The following is a 20,217-nucleotide window of genomic DNA, read 5'->3' as shown; positions in this document are numbered from 1 at the left end:
AAATGTATGTTTATATTTTAGTTTTTACCTAATTTTGTTCTATTCATGTGTACGATATGTATAATTTCAGAGGCTTACATTTTTCTGTCTTCCTCCAGTGTCTGTTACTTCGGTCGGTTGTTAATTTTTTTCCCCTCTCGTTTTAAATCATTTACTCGTTTCCTAAATTTCCCTGAGTTTATGCAACTGTTCCTTAAAGTCAGACTAACTACAGCTGAACCTGCGAAAAGAGCAAGTTAGTCTATTCTTGCTACCATCAAAGTGGAAGGACCTCAGAAAATGGAGGGAATACAAACGAAAATTTTTATTGAAACTTACTCACCTTTAACAAGCAAATTAGGTAAGTTTTTTTTAAAGTGAGGTCAATGTGTGAGATTTTACAGTGAAAGGGAAAATGTCATTAGTCTGTACTTTTCTGCAGTGTCACTGGGGAAAAAAACACAGCACTAAAGGCTGACAGCATCTTTTCAGTTAATATATCATCCAAAGTGATACAAAAATAAAGCAATACATTTGTAAATGTAACATCTTCTTGGCTGCTGGCTGGATTTGAGCTCAAACAGAAATAATATTGTGCCAAATTCTCCTTAATCCCATCTCAATCACCACCGCAGACTGAGCGGCAGAGATGAGCCCGGTTTGTGGAGTGTCACCCTCTTCATCGTCCTGATGATGAACAGGATCAGTGTGAGACGCTCCTTAACACGTGATCTGTCGTGAGCTTTTGACTTGAACCGCACAGCAGAAATGTGCGTGAAGCATGGTGTACAAAAGTGACTTAATTCCATCTGTTGCAGAAAAAAAACCTCCAGTGTGCTGACTGATGCATTACTGGAAGCTCAAGGGCTGTACTTGGAATGTACAGGTCTGGGAACATTTTCTCTGTCACATTTTGTTCTGCAAAGAATCCAGCGGAGACAGAAGAAACACTGTTAAAGGTACTTTCCCTGATACAGTTAAAACTTGACCGACTTACGGGGGCTGAACTTGCTGTTAGCAGAGGTTTGGCAGGAGCATTAATCACAAGAACAACTTAAAGTTGTTTTTCTTTTCGTCAGTGTCCACTGAGGAGCGTCAGCAGCTCATGTTGGCTTTAGGCTCAGACTGAAACACAACAGTAGTCTGAAGACATTTAATTGAGAACTTTTGGGTAATATTTTGGCCTTGAACTCAGTTGCTTCTAAGCACCATTTTACATACGTCTGCTTTGATACCAAATCCTTGTCTTTGCATCTGAGTTGTTATCAGCCACTGGGCTTTACTTTTGTTGTTTGTTCTCATTGAATTTGCCTGTAGCGCAGAGCCTAGTTTTTTTTCAATGTCTTCTTGGTTCAACTTGCAATTCAAATGCATTTATCCTTTTTCATAAGCCTGCCTCGTGTGCTTTTAGGTATTGTTTTTTAAACGCTCACATGACAGTCAGGTTGCAAACATTTCATCACTCTGACAGGCAACAAAATCCATAACTGTTATCTGCACTCTCACACTGCTGCTGCTATAAAAGGCCCGCCAAAACAAAAGGGGTCACATTTCATTAGTCACAAAGTTTAACGCCTCACTGCACCTCAGAAATGGGCACTGGATGTTTCGGACAGTTTGCATTTGTTTCACTTGGAAATGTTCCGAGTGACAGCAAGAACAACATGTACATTGTTGTCTTTGTTCATCTAATTTGTCCGTGCAACATTTGACTAATCATACACTTCTCTAATGTTTTAATGTGTGAACCTGCTGTAAAAACAGAAGAAAATTCTCTTTTGCATTTGTATTTGGTGCAGACACAGAACATGTAAACCCACCGTATTCGGGCAGGCTGTGTATCTTCAAGGAGACGGTGCTATCTTTTCAGCATCCATCATCTTATGGTACAGAGAACTTGTTGAGACTTGATATTCAATCATAAATATTTTGTAATAGCTCCTTTTTTTTTTTATTGCTCATCCACAATGAATAATGTTAAAACCAGAGAATTAGGAAGAAATCTGACCGGGACTCCCCCCTCCAAGCTCACACTCAGCCTTTTCCACTAAAACACTGAACCTTTGTCCTGTTTCCTAATGAAGGATGGAGTGAGGACAGAGCAGTGCTCTTCAGACACCAGCGGGAGCCCAGTATTCTGGTCTTCCCTGCACAAACAGAGCAAATGTACAATGTGCCATTGAATGTTTAAGAAAAAGTCACTTAGTGTTGACAGAAATTAATTTGACCCAGCATAAATAGTCCCCATGCATCATCAGTTTAATTTCCAGGACTTTTGTTTTTTGTCATGATAAAGTTCATTGTACTATTTGGCCTGTTCTACGCCGCAGCTCAGTCTCACTTGGAGATGTAATCAGTTTAATCTCTTGCCTGACACCATTCTACTTGCTTGATTAACTTTTGCTGCGGTGCATCCAGGTAAACTCAGTGCTGTGCTCTCTGTTTGACAGAGAATCAGCACATAATACTCTCAGCAGAAACTGGCTTCAGCAAACAGTGCAGGGGAAAGCAAACAAGCCACAGAAAATCAATGGGGAATGCTGACAGACAAAACCGTTTGTTTAGATGGTTCATGGCTTGAATAAAACTGAAAAGCTATGCTGTATCATTTAAATAATGAATGAGTTTTTTAGTAATCAGTTTATATGTTTTTTTTTATTTGTATCTGCACTTTATAGTGAGGCTCCAGGGGAGTTAGCTATTTATTACAGCCAACTCTACTCTCCCTTCACACTACTAGGTCGGTTGTTTTGATGAAAAAAACACAAGAAAATCTTTATATTTATTTCTATCTCATGAAAATACATACAGATATATAAGTTTCAGTGAATGGAATGTACTTTACTGTACATGGCAGGTTTCATTTGACCCAAAATACATGGTAAATATACAGACAGACATTGTGCACTTTATTAAATTATCTGCTATTTGAATATCTATAACTTTATGGTATAAAAATAGCACTAGAATTCAAACAAACAAAGGTTTATGACACACGGTGGGTAGCTTCTTTTGCCTTCTGGTTTCATGCAACTTTGACTTTGGCAGAACATTTTTTTCCATTGACAAATAATAACGACTAAGAGACTTTCAGTACTGCAGCCCTGGAGATTTCAGCAGCTCTGTTCACATTGATCTGCTTCCAAACTGTTCATCTAACTACAGTATGTTGCAGAAGATTATTTTCTAATCCCACATTGACAGACACCACAAAGATGCTGCTGGCCCAGATTTGAAAAAAAAAAAATCAACAGAATACAGAGAGTACCGGGAATTTGAAAGAAAGAAGAATCTGAGCTCTGAAAGAATGATTGAGACAAACTTTCATACAATGGTTTTACAGGTACCCAGGATAACAGTTGGGTATTACTGACTTCATAAACATGTGACTGAAATAGGTCCACCAACAAATATAGCATCTTAAAGACAAATGGCATTTGTACAGATAGAAAAATATTTACTTTTTTCACTGTTTTTCCTAAAAAGCTCGCCTATCATTAGAGCATATAGTGCATGTGCTGGACAGACAAAAGGTTTTTCCACAACAGAGAAAGTTAAGTAACGTGTTCATGAATTCCTCTTCACGGACACCAAAATTGCCGTGTAACATTCCCAGGTGCAGGCGGGCTGTGGTTATCAACGAAGTGCGAAAGGTTTAAGGATTTGGGAAGGCAGAGTGCTGAAAGATATCGAGGCAGTTCACCGTGATGAGCGCACCTGTCAGGTGCCTCCACTGTCTGGTGGCGGGGTTTTTCATTTTATCCAGGACCAGGTGCAGATCCTGGATCATGTCCCTGTAGCCGTCTCCATAATGCAGACTCCAGGCGTACAGGAAGTCATAGGCAGGCTTCCACATGGACTGAAAAGGAACAATATACAATGAGGAGATTTATAGCACAATAAAATTCACCGCATTGTCAGGGATTCCATCAGATCAGCATTATCTACAGCAGTTTCCAAATCCTGGTCCCACCCTGTGTGTTTTTAGATGTTTTCCTGCTCCAGCACATCTGACTGGAATGAATAGATTTGTTTCAGAGTGGATCTAAAACAGTGCTGGACAGGGGGTCCATAAACCAGGAGTGGGGACGCACTGACCTACATTACATCCGTCGCTTGCTGTGCTGGTGTGTACAGTTAAACTTACCTGGGGGCCGACTTCACCGTTCTTCCCTCGGTGTGGCGCCTCATATCCAGCGATCTGAGCACCGGACAGTTTTCCCATCTTCTCAGCAAGCTCCCGCCATCGAATTCCCAGCTCCACAGCAGTGGACAGGATGACTGTGTTCTTAATGAGCTGCGCCACAAGAGTCACAGAGTCCATCCTCAGCAGCCCCTTGTTTGTGATAATAAAGACAAATGAGTTTGTCAACAGAAGCACGGAATGAGGGAAACGTGACACGGGTTTCTGTCCTGTCATATATGTCAGGAGGGTCATGTGAAAAAGAAAACGCATTCTCTCTCAGTTCTATGCTTCAATGAATCAGTACCTAATAAAAATCATCTGATCCTCACAGGTCTTGAACTTACAAAAAGAACGACCTTAGATGAACAACAACACATGACATATTGCACCATCTAATTATTAAAAAAACAAACAAAAAAAAAACTGAGCCAAAATGCAAAAGCAGTGAGTGAAACACTCACTTTCTGTTTCCATAGGAATGGCAAAGGAACTGCATTTACATAGTGCTTTTCTCGTCTTGTTCACCGCTCAGCCGCATTCACTCATTCACACACAGACACTCATGCAGCACTTCTCAGTCTGTTCAGCCTTGCAGACTGCACGGTGCTTTTTCTCTGTCACATATCAACTCGTACCCTGATAAATGCATCAGAGGCTGAGTAGGGTTCAGTGTGTTGCCCAACAACACTTTGCTGTGTGTCAGACCATGCAATGCTCAGAGAAATGACAAAAAACATCAGAGGCTACAGTTCAGACTCTGCAGGCCTCAGCTAGTGTGTTAAATGTTAAAGCTCATGTCAGTACAATCATAAAATGACTAAACAAGTTTGGCTTGTTTGGAAGGGTTTGCCAGGAGAAAGCCTCCTCTTTCTACAAAGAAAATGTTTTTTTTGTTTTTTTGCAGTTACAGGACCTGGGCACCTTGCAGTCACTGAGTCGACCATGAACTCCTCTGTATAGCAAAGTATTCTAGTGTCAAACGTGAGGTCATCTGTCTGAAAGCTAAAGCTCAGCCCGGTCTCAATCAGGGACCAGAATATTGATCTCAAACACACCAACACTTCTGCAACAGAGTGGCTGAAAAAGAGGCATAAATTTTCGTTGTGAGCATGTTAAAGATTTACAGAGCTTTGCGTAACGAAATGCCTGCAAGCCTGAAGGAACGGAAGAAACATTGTAAAGAAGAGTGGACCAAACTTCCCCCATGATGTGAGAGACTGATTGGATCATACAGAATGTCACACATAAAATGAATACTTCAACTTATTGCTGCTAAAAGGGATTCTACAAGCCAGTGCATTGTGGAGCGTACTTAGTTTTTCATACATTTAAGTTTAGTTTTTGTTAAATAAATAAATAATGACACAGCACAATATGCCGTATTTTATTATTCATCTGAGGATGTATATCTAATTCTAAGCAAAAAGCATAAACCCAATAATCATTTTATTATGTCCTCATGGGTAAAACCTTTGAAATGAAAGAGGGTAGACTTTCTTTTTCTCATGTACATTTTCAGTGTTTGGAGAGTTTTGTGGGTTGGATCTTTTCCAAGTGCAGAGATTCTGAAAACTTTCTTATCTTTCAATGATGTGACTTCATCATAACTTGAAAACACAGAATATTTCTCTACTCACCACAATTAGTTCGTGCAGGAACTTCCTCTTACTCCTCTCAGTGTGGCAGTCCTCCTTCAGCCTTTCCAGAATGCAGGCCACCTTATCAGCCTCACTTTCAGCATACCTCCATTTGATTGTGCCCAGCGTCTGGTTTCTGTACCCTAAAGCACCTGCAAGACCTCTCCAGCTGCTAATGTGCTCCGTCACCAGTGTCTGGATGGCAGAGTACATGTAAGTAAGCTTCTTGAAGGGCAGCGTCATGTTGTCCAAGAGGACCTCTGTGCTGATTTGAACGCCAGTGAAGTCAATCACCTGGTCCCTGGTTATGAGTTTGATGTTTTTGCAGTGGACCAAGCCAGTCCTGCCTCTGAGGAATCCGATATACCACTCTTTTACCTTTGAGTTCCCGACCGACTTGACAGTCTCTCTGGAAAGCAGGGCCACTGTGTCCCCCTTGAAGTACTCGAGCAGGTAGTCTACGCGTGGCTGACGGAAAACTGGCTTCAGGGCTACTCCGTACCACTGCAGGTTCACAGGTCTGTCTTTGAATTTGGGTAAATCTGGATCATTTTCCTCTGCAATAGGCAAGGTTTGTACCATTTCAGTTTTCTTTTCTATCTGTCTCTGCACCCTTTTCTCTGATCTGACGGGTGCTGCGGGAGGGGAGGGCACCTGAAAACGTGCAGCAGTTGAACTCACGTTTGACTCCTTCACGTGTAAGTCTAAGTTGAAAGGAGTCATGTCTGCATTACCAGAACAAGACAGCGCGACTGGTAGGTGCAGAACAGTTCCTATCTTGAGTTGACTTTGCCTCACTTGTTTCGTTTGGTCCTCAGGTTTGATTGCAAACATGGAGCCTGTGATGCCAATGCTGACATGAAAGTCATTCAGCTTGTCTGGTTTGAAGCAATGCTTTCCCCAAAGCTGCAGCACGAGTGGAGGCAGGTTTTTGTTGCCTCGGCAAATATCGGAAAACGGAAGCTTTGCCGGGACGTCCTCGTGACAGCAGACGACTAATACGACTTTGAATGCTGGATGGATGTACCTGGGGCCATAGACTGCGACAGTTATTTGCCGATCGAGGTAATCCCAGACTGAAGTGGCAGAGGACTGGAGCGCAGAGGCCTCTGCGACCGCGATTACATAAAAGTGCGTCTTCAACTCCTGGAGCTTCATCTGCATCATGTTCTTGTAAATGTAACAGTCGTTCGTTTTGAGGTACGGCCCCTCTCTTTTGTTGGACACTAGCCCAAACACAGTGGTCATCACCTGACTTGAAGGGTCGTCCTTCACCACTCCTGAGAGTTTCATCTCCACCGACAAGCACTCCTTTGTGTTGATGTTGCTCAGGAGCACCTCGAGAAGCGGACTCATGGTTGTCGTGTAGTTGTTGTTGAGTCCAGGAGGAGGGTTCAGCATTGCTTTCAGTGTAACTTCCTGTACTTCTCCGGGAGGAACGTGTCCTTCCGGAACATGGATGCTAATTTTGGATTCTGGTAACTGTACTGCGCCACCGCTGTGGCCAATCTTGCAGATGACCTGAAAGTTAGAGGCCTGGGTCTGAGCCCATCCGGGGCTCTGGCTCATCACGTTTAAGTTCAAGCACGAGCGGGTTAGCTGCCTGTGGCTCAGCCAGGCCATCTTATAGGCCTCTCTGTCATTCTTTAGCCACTCAAAATCTGGGTTCAGCACCCTTCCAGGTGGTTTGAAGCTGTTCTCGCATTTTGGCGCCTTTCTCTCCAGATCGTCCAGGATGTCTGAAGCACTCCTCCATCTCCCAGATCGGTTGATGGCCTTGTGTTTGTGCTCCAAAAAACTCCCAACATTTCCTTCATCTGAAGACGTGCTGATGGCATCATCGTTACTTGTATCCAAATAGGTTTTATTGACTTGTTTTACATCAGGTATGCTGGAAATATGTTTGTCCGTGCTGCTGTGTACGATGTCGTCTAGGAAGGGGTTTGATCCAGACAGTTTGTTCCAAAAGGGGTTTTTAAATTGAGATGACTGTGATGCTTCGGGCTGTAAAAACGGCCTTCCTGATGCATACCCACCTTTGAAAAATTAGAGTTTGGTTAGACCGTCTGTTAGAATTCAAAACAGGTTTAAACATTTAGAGCATTTAATTTCTGACACTGGGAATTTTACCATTTAAGTTGTCACTGGTTGAGACACTGTCACTGAGATCAATCAGCGTCCCCTCAGATTTGCTCCTCATGAGACTCCCAACACGGTGGAAGGATCCAGCTGCCATGTTTGCATCTGTGAACATAAAAGCTTTCTTTATTACACATTGGTTTCCTTTTTTACTTCAAATAACTCTTGTGACAAACAACAGTTAAGCTGTTGGGTTTTCTTTTGTTTTTTTTTCAGTTTTGAAACGTTGCAATACTGTGGTTAGTGGACAGAAAACATCTAAAATAAACATTTTGTCTTTTGATAAGTCATCTGAACACATTTAATCAGAAAAGCTCTCATTTGCACATTTAAATATCTAATTTTAGAACATTTGCGTGCAAATAAATGATCCAAAGTCCATTCTTTTTACATAAATAGCACACGCATTCTCCAAACTTTCTAATTCCATTAAGATCTACATTCTTTTTTAAAAAAAAATTCTGATGTGGTGACAAAAAACGCATCCAAAGTAATCTCTGTAAAACCATTTGACAAAATAAATCAAGAATTTTGGACCTTTATCCAATATTCAGAGGCGCAATAGGCGCATCTATTACTTGTGAAACATTTTACATGTTGTAACAGGTAACTTAAGCGGTGCTAAAGAAAACTCCCGAAAAGCAAAGGTGTTGTTCTGTCACAGATGTCCTCCAGCCACTCCGTCAGACAGAGGAAACTGTTCCAAACCACTGAATAAAGCCTGAACTCCTCATACTGTCACTTGTTTGCGTACAGTGACACTACCCATTCAAGACTTGTCATAGTGAGTCAGTCATTAATAATGGGGTTTCTTACACCAGTGCACAAAAACAGGTTGGTCTTGTCAGGCCGATATGACACAGTCGATCCTCTCCTCTGTGCGTCTTGCGCTAATCAAAGAGCGGCTGTCATATCTAGACTTAAAGTGTCTGTTCTTGTGAAATACTCTGTGTCAGGCTCACATTCCCTCGAGCGAAGAACGGCTGCCCAATACTCAACTTCAGCGGTAATCACGCGCGTTTTCCATATTTTTTAGAGATGATCGGCTGTGTATCTTTTTTCCAAACAAATATATATCTTCATAACCCTGTGGAAGAACCAGTTAGAAGCACAGATTCAGACTTACAGTCCCTCAACTCCGGCTTCGGTAACCACAGCTACAACATCCGACAGTAACTGTGAGCGAGCAGGTGTACAGTCTCCTGAGTAGTTACATATTAATAGAGCGCGTCATTCATCGCTACTCCACGTTATCAAGATATAAACGAGAAAAAGAAAAAAAAAGTCAACTTCGAGTCTATGACAACAAAGTTGGAACTCACCATCAACATGTGGGGGTGGTTGTTTCGGCGCGCGGGCAGGAAAAGAGGCCAGGCAGTAATACTTTCCTCTGTTTTCTAGGGCGTTCCTGTGAAGCTGTCCTCCTCACCTTACAGCTGCCGGCTCTGTTTGCTCTCTGGCACGGAGCATTTTGGGACTGGAAGTTTAAATCATTGCAGAAACCCCTGGCGGAGGCGTGGCCTCTGTCGGGTAATGACTACAGTACCCAGAGTGCAGCAGTTTGTTTACGCAGACTTACAACACCTGAAACTGAGCGATACCCGCGGTTTCGACAGGAGTCAGAGATAGGTGATAAGCATGTTACAGGAACACGCTAACAAACTGGTTGACGGCTGCTGACTCAGAAACTCTTAGTTAAAGACAAATATTTTATATATATATGTATACATATATCTTGTATTTGGGCTGCCTTCGGAGACAGGAGCATGTGCTTGTATCTGTGATTTTTAAATCTAATGCTGAGCTAAAAAAAAATATGTAAAAACACTGCATTTGAAAATGGTATTTCATCTTTCATATTGGTCATTTCAGTCATAGTTTATGGGCTTTTATTAATCTATTTGACTTTATTCAAGCACTTTGAGTGATTGCAAATCAAAACCAGACTTGACTCGAACGTTAACTAAACGTATCAAGGACATAAGTCATGTCTCTGAACAGGTTACACACATTTCCTCAAATAGATACTCATCTAGATCACTATAAAAATAATAGGACTGAAATGTCCCTTCAGTGTTCATTCAGAGGCCTGTGGATTTGAATGCCCTTTCAGCCACAAGCAGGAATGCAGCTAAGCACTCTTGAGTAGATTATATATTTTGAAGCTAATATTGGCTGGCTGCAGTAAGGTGGACTTTTACATAATCATCAACATGCCCTGCCACAGAAGAGCTTTGTCTGACCCGATGAAATAGAATAACATTCAAATTTCTTTTGCAGAAAAATGTCCTCCTTCCACCAGGAGATCCAGCTGCGCATGCACGCGCTCCGAAAACTGGAGGAAACACTGTTGCAGTAAGTTAATTTATGCAACTTTACTGCACAGGAGAGTTTGATCATTCTTTATTAAGTATGTGACATAGAAACTGAGCTGGAACAAGACTCTGCTCTGTTCTTTTGTTTGTTTGTCTTTAATACTCCAAAGAATCTCACTACTAATCCCCACTACTGTGGTGCTTTTGCTCTTGTCATTGGGTTAATTTGCAAGCTGAAAATATAAAACAATGCCTCACGTAACCTTTCTGTTCTTTCACTGAAAGCCATTTTGTTCACGCAAAAACAGGTACAGTACAAACAATAAAAGTGGCAAAGGCTGAATTCCATTTCGCTGTTGCACTTTCCTGATCATGGTGTTGTTTTGGTTGGCTCACTGAGTCACAGTAATGATTTACTGGGAGTTCACTTACAGGCATCGTTGATGTCTTTTACAGCACCAAAATACACTTTATGCTCGAATTTGCGGGAAAATACGTGTAAGTGGGAACAAAAGCAACTGATCAAACAAACTTTTTTTTCACCGAAGTTGGGAACTTTTCAAAAACGCAGCTGAAACTTAAATCTGCGATGTGTTTTTTCTTTCAAACCTTTGCTTTAAAAGACGCAAAGAAACTATCTCCATCGTCTTTCTTGACCAACTTTGTCGTAGTTAAGTAGAGACAAATTCAAAATTTGTTGTCAGCAACACACTCAGAATTACTTCCTGTAAATGACGCTTCTGAATAATTTTGGAACTGAGGTCTGGAATTATCCCTACCCTCCAAGGAAAAAGACGTAATTTCACTTCAGTGGTACCTTCACACTAGTGACCCATGTCTTAGACACTGAGGCGCCATTATACTGTCACAAATGCTGGCTTTTGCGCGTCTGATCAAAGAACACCTGTCCATTGTCTTTCTGACCAAGAGATGAGTGTATCCAGAGATCTCAGGAGCATTTCTGCACAGAGTTAGTAAATGACTGCCTCCTTGGACAATAAAGTGCCGGTTTGCATTTCTGTCGGGACTGCTTTGAGTGAAAATAGTTTTCCAGAGGTACTGCCGAGCCTACGTGCCTTTATTGATGTTGGTGGCATCATAGTTTCTCATGCACTGCAGCCTGAGGGCTCGAAGGTCACGCACATCAAATATTGGTTCCTGTCCTTGGCCTTTATGAACGGAGATTTCACCAGACTCCCTCAAATCTTTTCACAGTATCGTGCTCTGTAGGAACACCCAAAGCTCTTTGCTATCTTGCATTAAGATTTTTAAAAAAAAAAAACTTGTTGATAATTCTCTGATAGAGTTCAGCACAGATTGGTAAACCCCGATCCAACCTTGCTTGTAAACCCAAATCTTTGGCGGGGGCTTGTTTTATTCCCAATCGTGACACCCTAATCATCTGCTGATCGTCCCGTAGAACCCTGCTGCTTGTATATTTGTATATCATGTATATTTCATGAGTTGCGTCTCTTTAGCCTTTTTCACAAAGTGTCGTGTGTTGTTGGCATCACTTTCTGGATTTGTTTGTTTTCCGAACTCAAAGAAGTTGACTCATGGAGACATTAAAAGGTATTCTTTGAGTTTGAGTGTGTCAGATAAACGTTGAAATGAATGAACTCACTACAGATTTAACTTTGTGTTGCATTTTAGAAAACATTTCAACGTCTCTGGAAGTTAGGTTTTTAAACTGAGCTACTTTAGTTGTTGCTGTGCAAATTGGCACATTATCATGAACCTGGAGCTCCGCCATCTTTAAAAAAAAAAAGGTTTTTCTTTTGCTGCCCATTCAATCACTAAAACTCCGGGTCATTTGAATGTTTCAAAGTCAGAATGTGGGCAAAAGTAGCAGCTGCGTATTCTGGTGTTGTTATAGCAGTCAGTGTAAGTATGTACAGTATGTTGACTGTGAACAAGAGAAACTGCAACATAGTAGCCTACTGACTCTTTCTCATGCTTTTGTTTCTGACTGACATTTGGAGCTTAACAAAATAACATTTGTTTTCAATTTACATTTTATTAAATAAATATTATCATTGGTGTTATGTAACATTAACATTATGGCTTTAAGGTGGCAAAAACAATACAAAGACTTAAAGAATATGTCTTCTGTTTACGCAACTGTACCACTTGATGGAGCCATTTCTCTACCATTCATCCATAGCTACCGCTGGTGATATACCCATACAGGAAGTGAGTTGACACAGTTTTACATCTTGTTCAATTTTCACCATTTCAAAAAGTTCCCCCAGTGAACCGTCCGCCTAAACCAAATAAAAACATTTTGATGGCTTCTAAAAGGCCAAAGAAAACTGGGCCAAAGCTGGTGAAATACACACATCTTGACGTTTGCAAAACGCACGAGTTCCGATTAAGCCCAACCAAAGCTTTTTGATGGCCAGTAATTGTTGCTCAATAATGACATAGTGATCGGTGCGATTAAACCTTTCATTTATGTTTGCACATCTGGATACCAAAAAACAATTTCTGCACCAGGATGCTGGCTTAAGTGTTGATTTTGGCTTTCACTTTCTTGGTGCACTCTTTGAGGAGGTAACAGGGCACTTATCGACAACAGTGACTGCATAACTTGCTTCTTTTTTTTTTTTTTTTTTAAGTGTTGCTTATCATGCTCTATGTGAATTTAAGCAGCTTCATAGATTTGAACCAAAAATGGCATCCTGTTTTATATCTTGGGTTGAAGGCATTTTTGTACCTCCGGTCCTGACTCGCTTTAAGCTGGCATTAGTTTAACCACTCACCTTCTGGTGTCAATAGAATGGTATTAAAAGCCAGACGAGCTTCTCACAGAGAGGTTGAATGTATAGATATTCCATCCACTGATCAGACAGCTGAAACACAACCTGTGATGTGAATGAATTCAAACTGATGAAAACATTGCGTAAAGGCAGCCTGTCAGTCTTACGGCAATTGCTGTTAATTATTCTGACTAACCTCTGGACCTCGTCCAATTGCCTTTCCCATGAGGTTGGCTGGTTTGATGACAATTGCAGTGCGGCTGGTGATACCGACCACAAAATTGGCCGCAGATGCATCACTGTTGAGGGGTGATGCAACAACACTGTGATTTACTGGTAGAATAAAAAAACAAAACAAACGCATCTCATCACATCATCATCTGCCATTTGCATGCCACATCTGTCAGGACTGTGATTCAGCTTATGTTTTACCACGCAAAATGCGACCTCGGAGGCGACAATGCAAGTTTCCTCCAGTTTGGCTTGATACGATTCCTCTCCTTTGACAGGATCAAAGCGGAACTGGCTGCTAACGCACTGTGTGCCTTTATTGTGCACGTCATCCACAGTTGGCTGCTTCTCTTCCTGGCATGTGTGCACTTCCTGAGGCCAGTTTAATTCAAATGAGGCCAGCGATGGGACGTCCCTCGGCGGACCGAGTGACACTACAACAGTCTGGGAAAGCGATAATAAAATGACAACACAGAGCAGCACACACCACATTGGAGTGAAATGAGTCTTTAAAGAACAAATCGGCTCCTTCTGGCAGATTAAAGAGTCTTTTTAATCGACTGTTGACAAATAACTGTTTTCCTCCTCGAGAGTTAGAGGACGTTTTAAGTAGAATAAATCTGTATTAGCTCACAGTTTTTTTTAGGTCTGTTCATGGTAAGAAGTTAGGTCACACATGGAAGGATTAATTCCTGTCAAATGAAAGTTTAGAATAGATTTACCACTTCTTAACGGTAATGTTTCTTTGAATTAGTCGTTACACTCTTTTGGGGATTTGGAATATCTTTCCCTTTAAAGCTGAGTCTTCAGTATGAGCATTAAAAACAGCTCCTCTACCAAACACTGTGCTGGAGAGGAGACTTTAGAGCATTGCCAGCAACGCTTTTTTTTCTCAGTCTTATCTCTCTTGTCTGAAACAAAAGGCAAAAAAAACCAAAAGCTTGACGATATGCCACGGTAATCAAAAGTCACAGCAGAAATGACACCTTGAACCCTCTGTTTTTTATGATTTTGTTTCTTTAGCCTACTGTCCCTGAATGTTTTCTGATGACCAAAACTGTGCTAGCCACTGACAGTGGAGTTTAAACTGAGCTCTCGAAAATCTGCCTTCAATAGATTCTTTTGAAATGTAACTTTGCTACAGACTCAGATGTCACTGTGACTCGATCAGAGATAACCGTGAGCGTCACTGAACTCAGTTGATTCATGGTTTTATCATATCTCTGCTGAGGAGAGAAAATGTTTGGAGAGGAAGCAGCAGAGGTAGAACCAGCTGCAACGTGGCTCTTTGGCGCATGATTTTGTGCATGTGTCAGAATGCCGGTTGAAATTAAGGCAATCAAATAGGCCTATTTACCAAGTTATTGTTTTATGGGTGTTTTAACAGAAATGAACTGAACTACTAAACATTTGGAGACTGTGGAGGTAAATGACACCATGATTTCCCATATCTCTGGAGGTATGTGCTACTGCACTGCTAAGTGAGAAATTCTCGAATTTAAAAATCCTTTAATTCCCAACTTGCTGATGGATTCATGTGAGTAGCCTACATTCAGGACGCACGTTCAAACCCAAAGTGAAACACTTTGTCCCCCACTTCGTCCAGGATTCAGGTGTGTTTCAAAAGAACCAGGTGGATGAAGTGGGGTCTGACGACCAACTTTTGTTATCCCTCCTATTGCACATCTCACGGAGCATCGATGATCCCCTCGTATATATATATTTTTTTTGGCTGTAGTTTTTCTTCTTGTTTTTCCTTTTTTTTTTTCTCCAACAAGGCCTACAGCACCAACGGATAAATGCTGCACCTCTGTGCTGAAAACGCCTCTGTCGAAATAAAACCAGAGCCACAAATTGCTCAAGATGGATGAAAGGCTGACGGTCTTTATATCGCAGTTGGTTGCACATAAAAACGCTAGAGGGCGCTGCAAAGCTTCGTAGCATATCAAATACGGCCGAACAGAAGCGTGGAAGATGCTGACTGTTCTTCGCGCCTGGCAGTGTGCCCTAACAATGATAGCAATGATGATGAAAAATAAACTTAAAGGAGGGTGAACGAAGTGCTGACGTTTTCCACGCGCATCAACTTTTTTTTGCAACATGTCATACATAGTGGATTATTTTCTCATCATTGCGCAAAACTGTTCTGTAAGACTGACTGTAAATGAGACTCGTGAAAGCAAGAAAAAACAATTTATGTACGATATGATGTAAACAGAAGGAATTATAGTCCGTGGGCCAGTCTCTGTTATCAGTTGTCACGATAGAAAAATGCTAAATCCAAGCTGATGAATGGATGTGAGAGCTACCTGTTTGCCTCAAATAAGTGGTCTGGTTTAGTCCAAACAGGCTGTTGCAAAGGAATATTTAAGTTCGATATACCCTGAACTGATAGATAAATGCCCCAAGTCACCAAAAACATTGTTGTGTTCTCTTAAAGCTTTCACCACTAAGCTGATTTTTGGTATTATTTTTTAGAATCCCTCACGTGAACTCGCCCAGAGTAAAGGGCTGTGCTCCCTTCAATGATCCGTGTTAAACTATCCAAACATTTAGACGATATGATATAGATTTTATTTTTAATCTTTTTTTCGTTTAGAGAAAATTAAACCCACTGCACCTTTCTCAGCAATATTTTTCTGAAGTAACAAAAAGACTGCTGGAGTGAGTGCTGGAGGAAAGTGCGCGCGCGGGGCGAAACTTGTAAGATGGTGTTTGTGAAACCTTTGGGAGTAAAGGAAAAAAATAGAAAAAGTACATTTCAAGAAAGAAACAGTGAAATGAAGATTACAATTCTGCCTGTAAAGAAATGTGGTTTAAATCGACGAGATATTTTGTTCTCTAACACACACTCATACGAACTTAGAATAAAGCGGCGATTTAAACGTGTGAGATTTTCATACTCAGGAGAAAAAAAACAAACAAAAAGAAACAAAGATGATCATCCCATATTCAAATCGCCATAACATATCATTATTTTACCCTTAGATGCCCCATAGGATTTTTTTTAGATGCTGTTAGATGAGGCCCTGATGTTGCTGCAGGCCCTGTGATTTAAAAAAAGAACACGTAAATACCACCAGCTGCACATTAACTTTATGAAGCTCGGTACAAGTCTCCACGTTTAAAGCAATTCATATGATATGATGCGAGGAAAAAAAAAACACCCTACTTTTTAGAGTATCTCTTTTGCTGTTAAGAAATGGATTTATCGACTCAACAATCAAACAAACTGAGTCGATCGAGCTGCGTCTGAATTCATACTGACTTTATTGAGTGGCTCACATAAAAAGCCATTCTCAGGGAGAGAGAGAGAGAGAGGAAGAGAGAGAAAGAGAGAAAGAAAAAAAATATCATTGTAAAATTAAAATCACTTTACAACATGCTTGCTTAAATTAAACGAGTGGGCAAAAAACAGTAAATGATTTCAAAACCATACAAATAAATTCAAAGTGCGCCTAACGATAGACCCCCTAAATACAAGAAAACTCGTGGTTAAATATAACTCCCCACAATACATTTCATACATGTCAAAGAAAAATCCAAGTACATTTCCGTATATTTTCAAATATTTACTAGAGTCCATTTACAACTAGAAATACCTATACAAAATCGTCTCCTGGACAAATACATTGCTCACCTTTACATTGGGCTGTAATTATTCTAACCTACATTTCTTTTATATACACAACACAATCTGCAGCAAAGTTAAAGTGTAAGTATAAGCTCGGCTGGCCTCCTTACAAACTTGGCGCACTAGTGTGGCGTGAATAGCAATATGGGACTTGGGACTATACGTTTGCTCCTATACGTTCTGGGATGAGACACATCACATTGAAATCGCTGCCTCCCACATCTCACCGTATACTGAACCATAGTCTAAACGGGTAAAATTGTTCCTATCGAGCTGTCCATCCACAGTGACAAAAACAATTCCTCTTGCTCGATAATAAAGTGCCAGTGTTTGGTTTCACAACTATGTGTATAACAGCGGTAGCGCGACTTTTGCGGTCCCCAATATCTCGCAGCGATACGTTAATTTTTTTTCTTCCTTTCTGTATTTTGCGTCTTAAAAAAAAAAAAACACCTTGCAAGGACCAAGTTGCAGAAAGTATCACTTGTGCCCTGCTCCACAAAAGAACTTGATTTCACTTTCACACCGCAGATGAAGCCAAGAGAAGTTTCTGATGGGACAGCTATGAAATGATGCAGTTAGTAGTCTTAAACACTTGGAGGGGGAAATAAAAGTCAAAGGAACGCACGGGCCTATTTTCTCTTTAAATGACAACACACAGGATGAAACATCTCGCATACATCAAAGTATGTCCACTCTCGTGTCCTGTCGGACAATTTCACCACAACACTTTGTTGTTGTACAGTTTCTTTTTTGCTTTTTTTTTTTTTTACTTCACCGGGGAGAGTTTAGAGGCCGTTCATACCCACTGCCTGGGTTGACTCAGGTTGGTGCAACAGGTCAGGGGAATGGCATGGAGGGCTTCCCGGTGCGCTGTGCTCGCTGTCGGTATCACTCCCCCTCTTCCCTCCGCTGCCCCCGGAGCCAGAGCCGGCCGATCCCCCGGCGCTGTGAGTTTTTACATGTTTACTCAGGTGGTCGCTACGCATAAATCTCTTGTTGCACACCGGACAAGCGAATCGTTTCTCCCCGGTGTGTGTGCGTAAATGTCGCTGGAGCTCGTCGGAGCGCGTGAACCTCTTCCCGCAAAAGAGCCAATTGCACACAAACGGCCTCTCGCCGGTGTGCCACCTCAAATGCGCCTTTAGGTGCGACGTTTTGCCGTACACCTTCCCACAGCCGGGGATGTGGCAGCTGTGGAGACCTTTTCTCCGGAGGCTGGCGCCCGCCGGTCCCAGTCTCTCCGCCTCCTGGCAGTTTGGGCAGTCGCAGGTGGCTCTGCCTGAGTATCGCCGGGCAGATGACCTCGGAGAACCCGCTAAAGATGCAGGCGGACCCCCGGAGAGCATTGTCCCCCCTGCTCCGCTTAGTGGAGAGGGACTTGTGTCCGGATAAGAGGATAACACCGGCTTGAAACCGTCCATCAGGTGCTGGCCGGTTGTCAACAGGTGTGGAGAGGGACTTGTACTAAAAGCAGAGTGACTTAAACCCGAATAATCAGAATTATATCCGCCAAGGGGAGAGTGTAAGGAGGTCTGGAGTCCACCGGAATGTAAAGGCGTTTGTAGTGCTGCTCCATTAGGGTTTTGAACGTCAATCCATCCCGCTCCCACATCCCACCACGCAGAGGCTCCGGTGGTACCAACCTCTCCGGTGGGGATACCGGGATGGGAGGATTTGAACCAGGACTCGTACGGGTGCGCAACGCTCATCCTCGGATAGATGCCCTGCAAACTGTCCACTGACGTGTGCACCTTGGAGATGAAAACCGGCTGGTGGCTGGACTCTTGAGAGTTGCTCGAAACGGAGGCTTGGAAAACAGAATAATCGTTTCCAAAGTGGGAACTAGATGAGGTACCAGACGTGAGAGAGAAGGCACTGGATCCGGTGGAGTTGTTGGTGCCGAAAGAGTCCGAGATGCCAGATCCATTCCGGGACACACCGAAACCGGACAGGCCGGATCCGAGGCTGCAGCTGCTCGCAGCGGCTCTTTTCCATGGGTGGAAGCCTTTTCCAAACGACGAGGAATTATCCGAAATTGTGGACGGTGAAGGGCTGGGACTCCCTATTTTGTTACATGTTGCAGCTAACATGGCTAAAGGAGTCGATCCTAATCTCGGCTCCTCCTGAAAGGACAAGAAAACCTTGTAAGTGGCTGTTCAGTTTCAGTCAAGTTTAGCAGGTTAATCACACACACATTTGATGCTATATTAGCAGAGAGCAGCAATAGTTTTCTCCTATCGGAGCAGACGAGCTATCTCTGGATTCAGTTTTTAAAGTTTTGGAAATCCTCGCGGTTTAGATTATTGTCACTCCCTACCTGGGCGAACAGAGAGTAGACAACGAACGGTGCTTACAAATGAGCTCCAAGCTGCGCACCAAGGACAACATGCGTGTTTTAAGTACAACTAGAAAACTTCGAACCCGTCTACAGAGCCTCGGCTTTCTCACGCGAACCGCCTGCTGAAAATATAACCAACACACTGGCTTTGCTGCTACTTTGCAAACGCTGTAAGTTTAATCCCCCACCGCAGGACAATGACAAGAACTAATTAAACCAGTAAGAAAGTCTTTTAGACTCACCCCTAGAAGTGAAGTTGCCATCACACAAAAACACTGCCCTCCTCAGAGGATCTTTTTATATTTATGAATCAGAGCACTGTTTTTTTTAGAGGTGTGCAATACAATGATGAGTTCCGCCCATTCTTCCACAATTGTAGGCTCCTCTCCGGCTTTGAAGTGCCGCTGTGACACGGGCGACCAATCAGCGGCCCCGTCCCGCCGCACTGCCACACACTACCGTGAGGTCATCAATAGAGCGCCTCAGACAGCTCTCCAACCTCCTCCACCCCCCCCTCCACCCCTCCCTCCCTCCGCCGCCCCCTCCATAATAAAAGACAGCGGAAGGAAGGTAAAGTTAAATGAGAGCGAATTAGGAAGGAGGAATTAGGGGGGCACTTATTGAAATTTTACAGAACATCACATTCCATAAATATGAAGAGGGAGGAATGACGGGATGAGACCGGTGATATGGGGGTAAAACTGGTATAAATAAACACATGTAAAAAAAAAAGAGAGAAAAGGTTGGTGAACGTCGGTGTATTCACCGCCACCAGAAAAAAAGCGGCCTCTGACTCAATTAACTTAAAAAAAAAGAAAAAATAGAAAAGAAAATAAGGCTCCTTGTTTGAAATGACGTCAGTTCAAAAACTACTCTTCTATAAATCTGTGTTAAAGTTGAAGAAGGTCAGCTCCACTTTATCCTGTATAGCTCGGTGTGTATCAACTTGTTTTAGTGCAGTGAAAGTTTTTAGATGTGTGTGTGTGCGCGTCTTTT

General features: G+C 42.2%; 2 protein-coding genes across 4 annotated transcripts; both read right to left on the bottom strand.

The window, feature by feature from the left end:
* Nucleotides 1-2,748: 2,748 nt before the first annotated feature.
* macc1 (MET transcriptional regulator MACC1) lies at nucleotides 2,749-9,385 on the bottom strand. 3 transcript variants are annotated; one of them, XM_075466639.1, is made up of 5 exons: nucleotides 9,264-9,385; nucleotides 7,933-8,046; nucleotides 5,803-7,838; nucleotides 4,127-4,315; nucleotides 2,749-3,838 (listed from the first exon to the last, which is right to left on the bottom strand). In XM_075466639.1, the coding sequence occupies exons 2-5, from the start codon at nucleotides 8,036-8,038 to the stop codon at nucleotides 3,635-3,637; spliced, it is 2,535 nt and encodes an 844-aa protein (XP_075322754.1). In that variant the 5' UTR covers nucleotides 8,039-8,046; nucleotides 9,264-9,385; the 3' UTR covers nucleotides 2,749-3,634. The 3 variants fall into 3 exon arrangements, with proteins under 3 accessions (XP_075322754.1, XP_075322755.1, XP_075322753.1); XM_075466640.1 differs by lacking the exon at nucleotides 9,264-9,385 and adding an exon at nucleotides 9,068-9,214; XM_075466638.1 differs by lacking the exon at nucleotides 9,264-9,385 and having other exon boundaries at nucleotides 7,933-8,056.
* A 7,118-nt stretch (nucleotides 9,386-16,503) lies between these two features.
* sp8b (sp8 transcription factor b) lies at nucleotides 16,504-19,539 on the bottom strand. The gene is made up of 2 exons (XM_075466637.1): nucleotides 19,464-19,539; nucleotides 16,504-19,006 (listed from the first exon to the last, which is right to left on the bottom strand). The coding sequence occupies exons 1-2, from the start codon at nucleotides 19,482-19,484 to the stop codon at nucleotides 17,669-17,671; spliced, it is 1,359 nt and encodes a 452-aa protein (XP_075322752.1). The 5' UTR covers nucleotides 19,485-19,539; the 3' UTR covers nucleotides 16,504-17,668.
* Between the last annotated feature and the right edge of the window lie 678 nt (nucleotides 19,540-20,217).

The sequence above is a fragment of the Odontesthes bonariensis genome, chromosome 5 (assembly GCF_027942865.1).
Source record: "Odontesthes bonariensis isolate fOdoBon6 chromosome 5, fOdoBon6.hap1, whole genome shotgun sequence".
Lineage (NCBI taxonomy): Eukaryota > Metazoa > Chordata > Actinopteri > Atheriniformes > Atherinopsidae > Odontesthes > Odontesthes bonariensis.
The sequence above is the reverse complement of the archived record's forward strand: the minus strand, read 5'-3'. Positions and strand labels throughout refer to the sequence as shown.

Coding starts and splice junctions, on each gene's coding strand:
- sp8b (XM_075466637.1), bottom strand. CDS start 19,484: ATGGCAACTTCACTTCTAGGG. Junction 19,007..19,463: donor TGGCAACTTCACTTCTAGGG/GTGAGTCTAAAA, acceptor TTGTCCTTTCAG/GAGGAGCCGAGATTAGGATC.
- macc1 (XM_075466638.1), bottom strand. CDS start 8,056: ATGTTCACAGATGCAAACATGGCAGCTGGATCCTTCCACCGTGTTGGG. Junction 4,316..5,802: donor TCCTGCACGAACTAATTGTG/GTGAGTAGAGAA, acceptor ATCACAAACAAG/GGGCTGCTGAGGATGGACTC. Junction 3,839..4,126: donor ACGGTGAAGTCGGCCCCCAG/GTAAGTTTAACT, acceptor GTTCCTTTTCAG/TCCATGTGGAAGCCTGCCTA.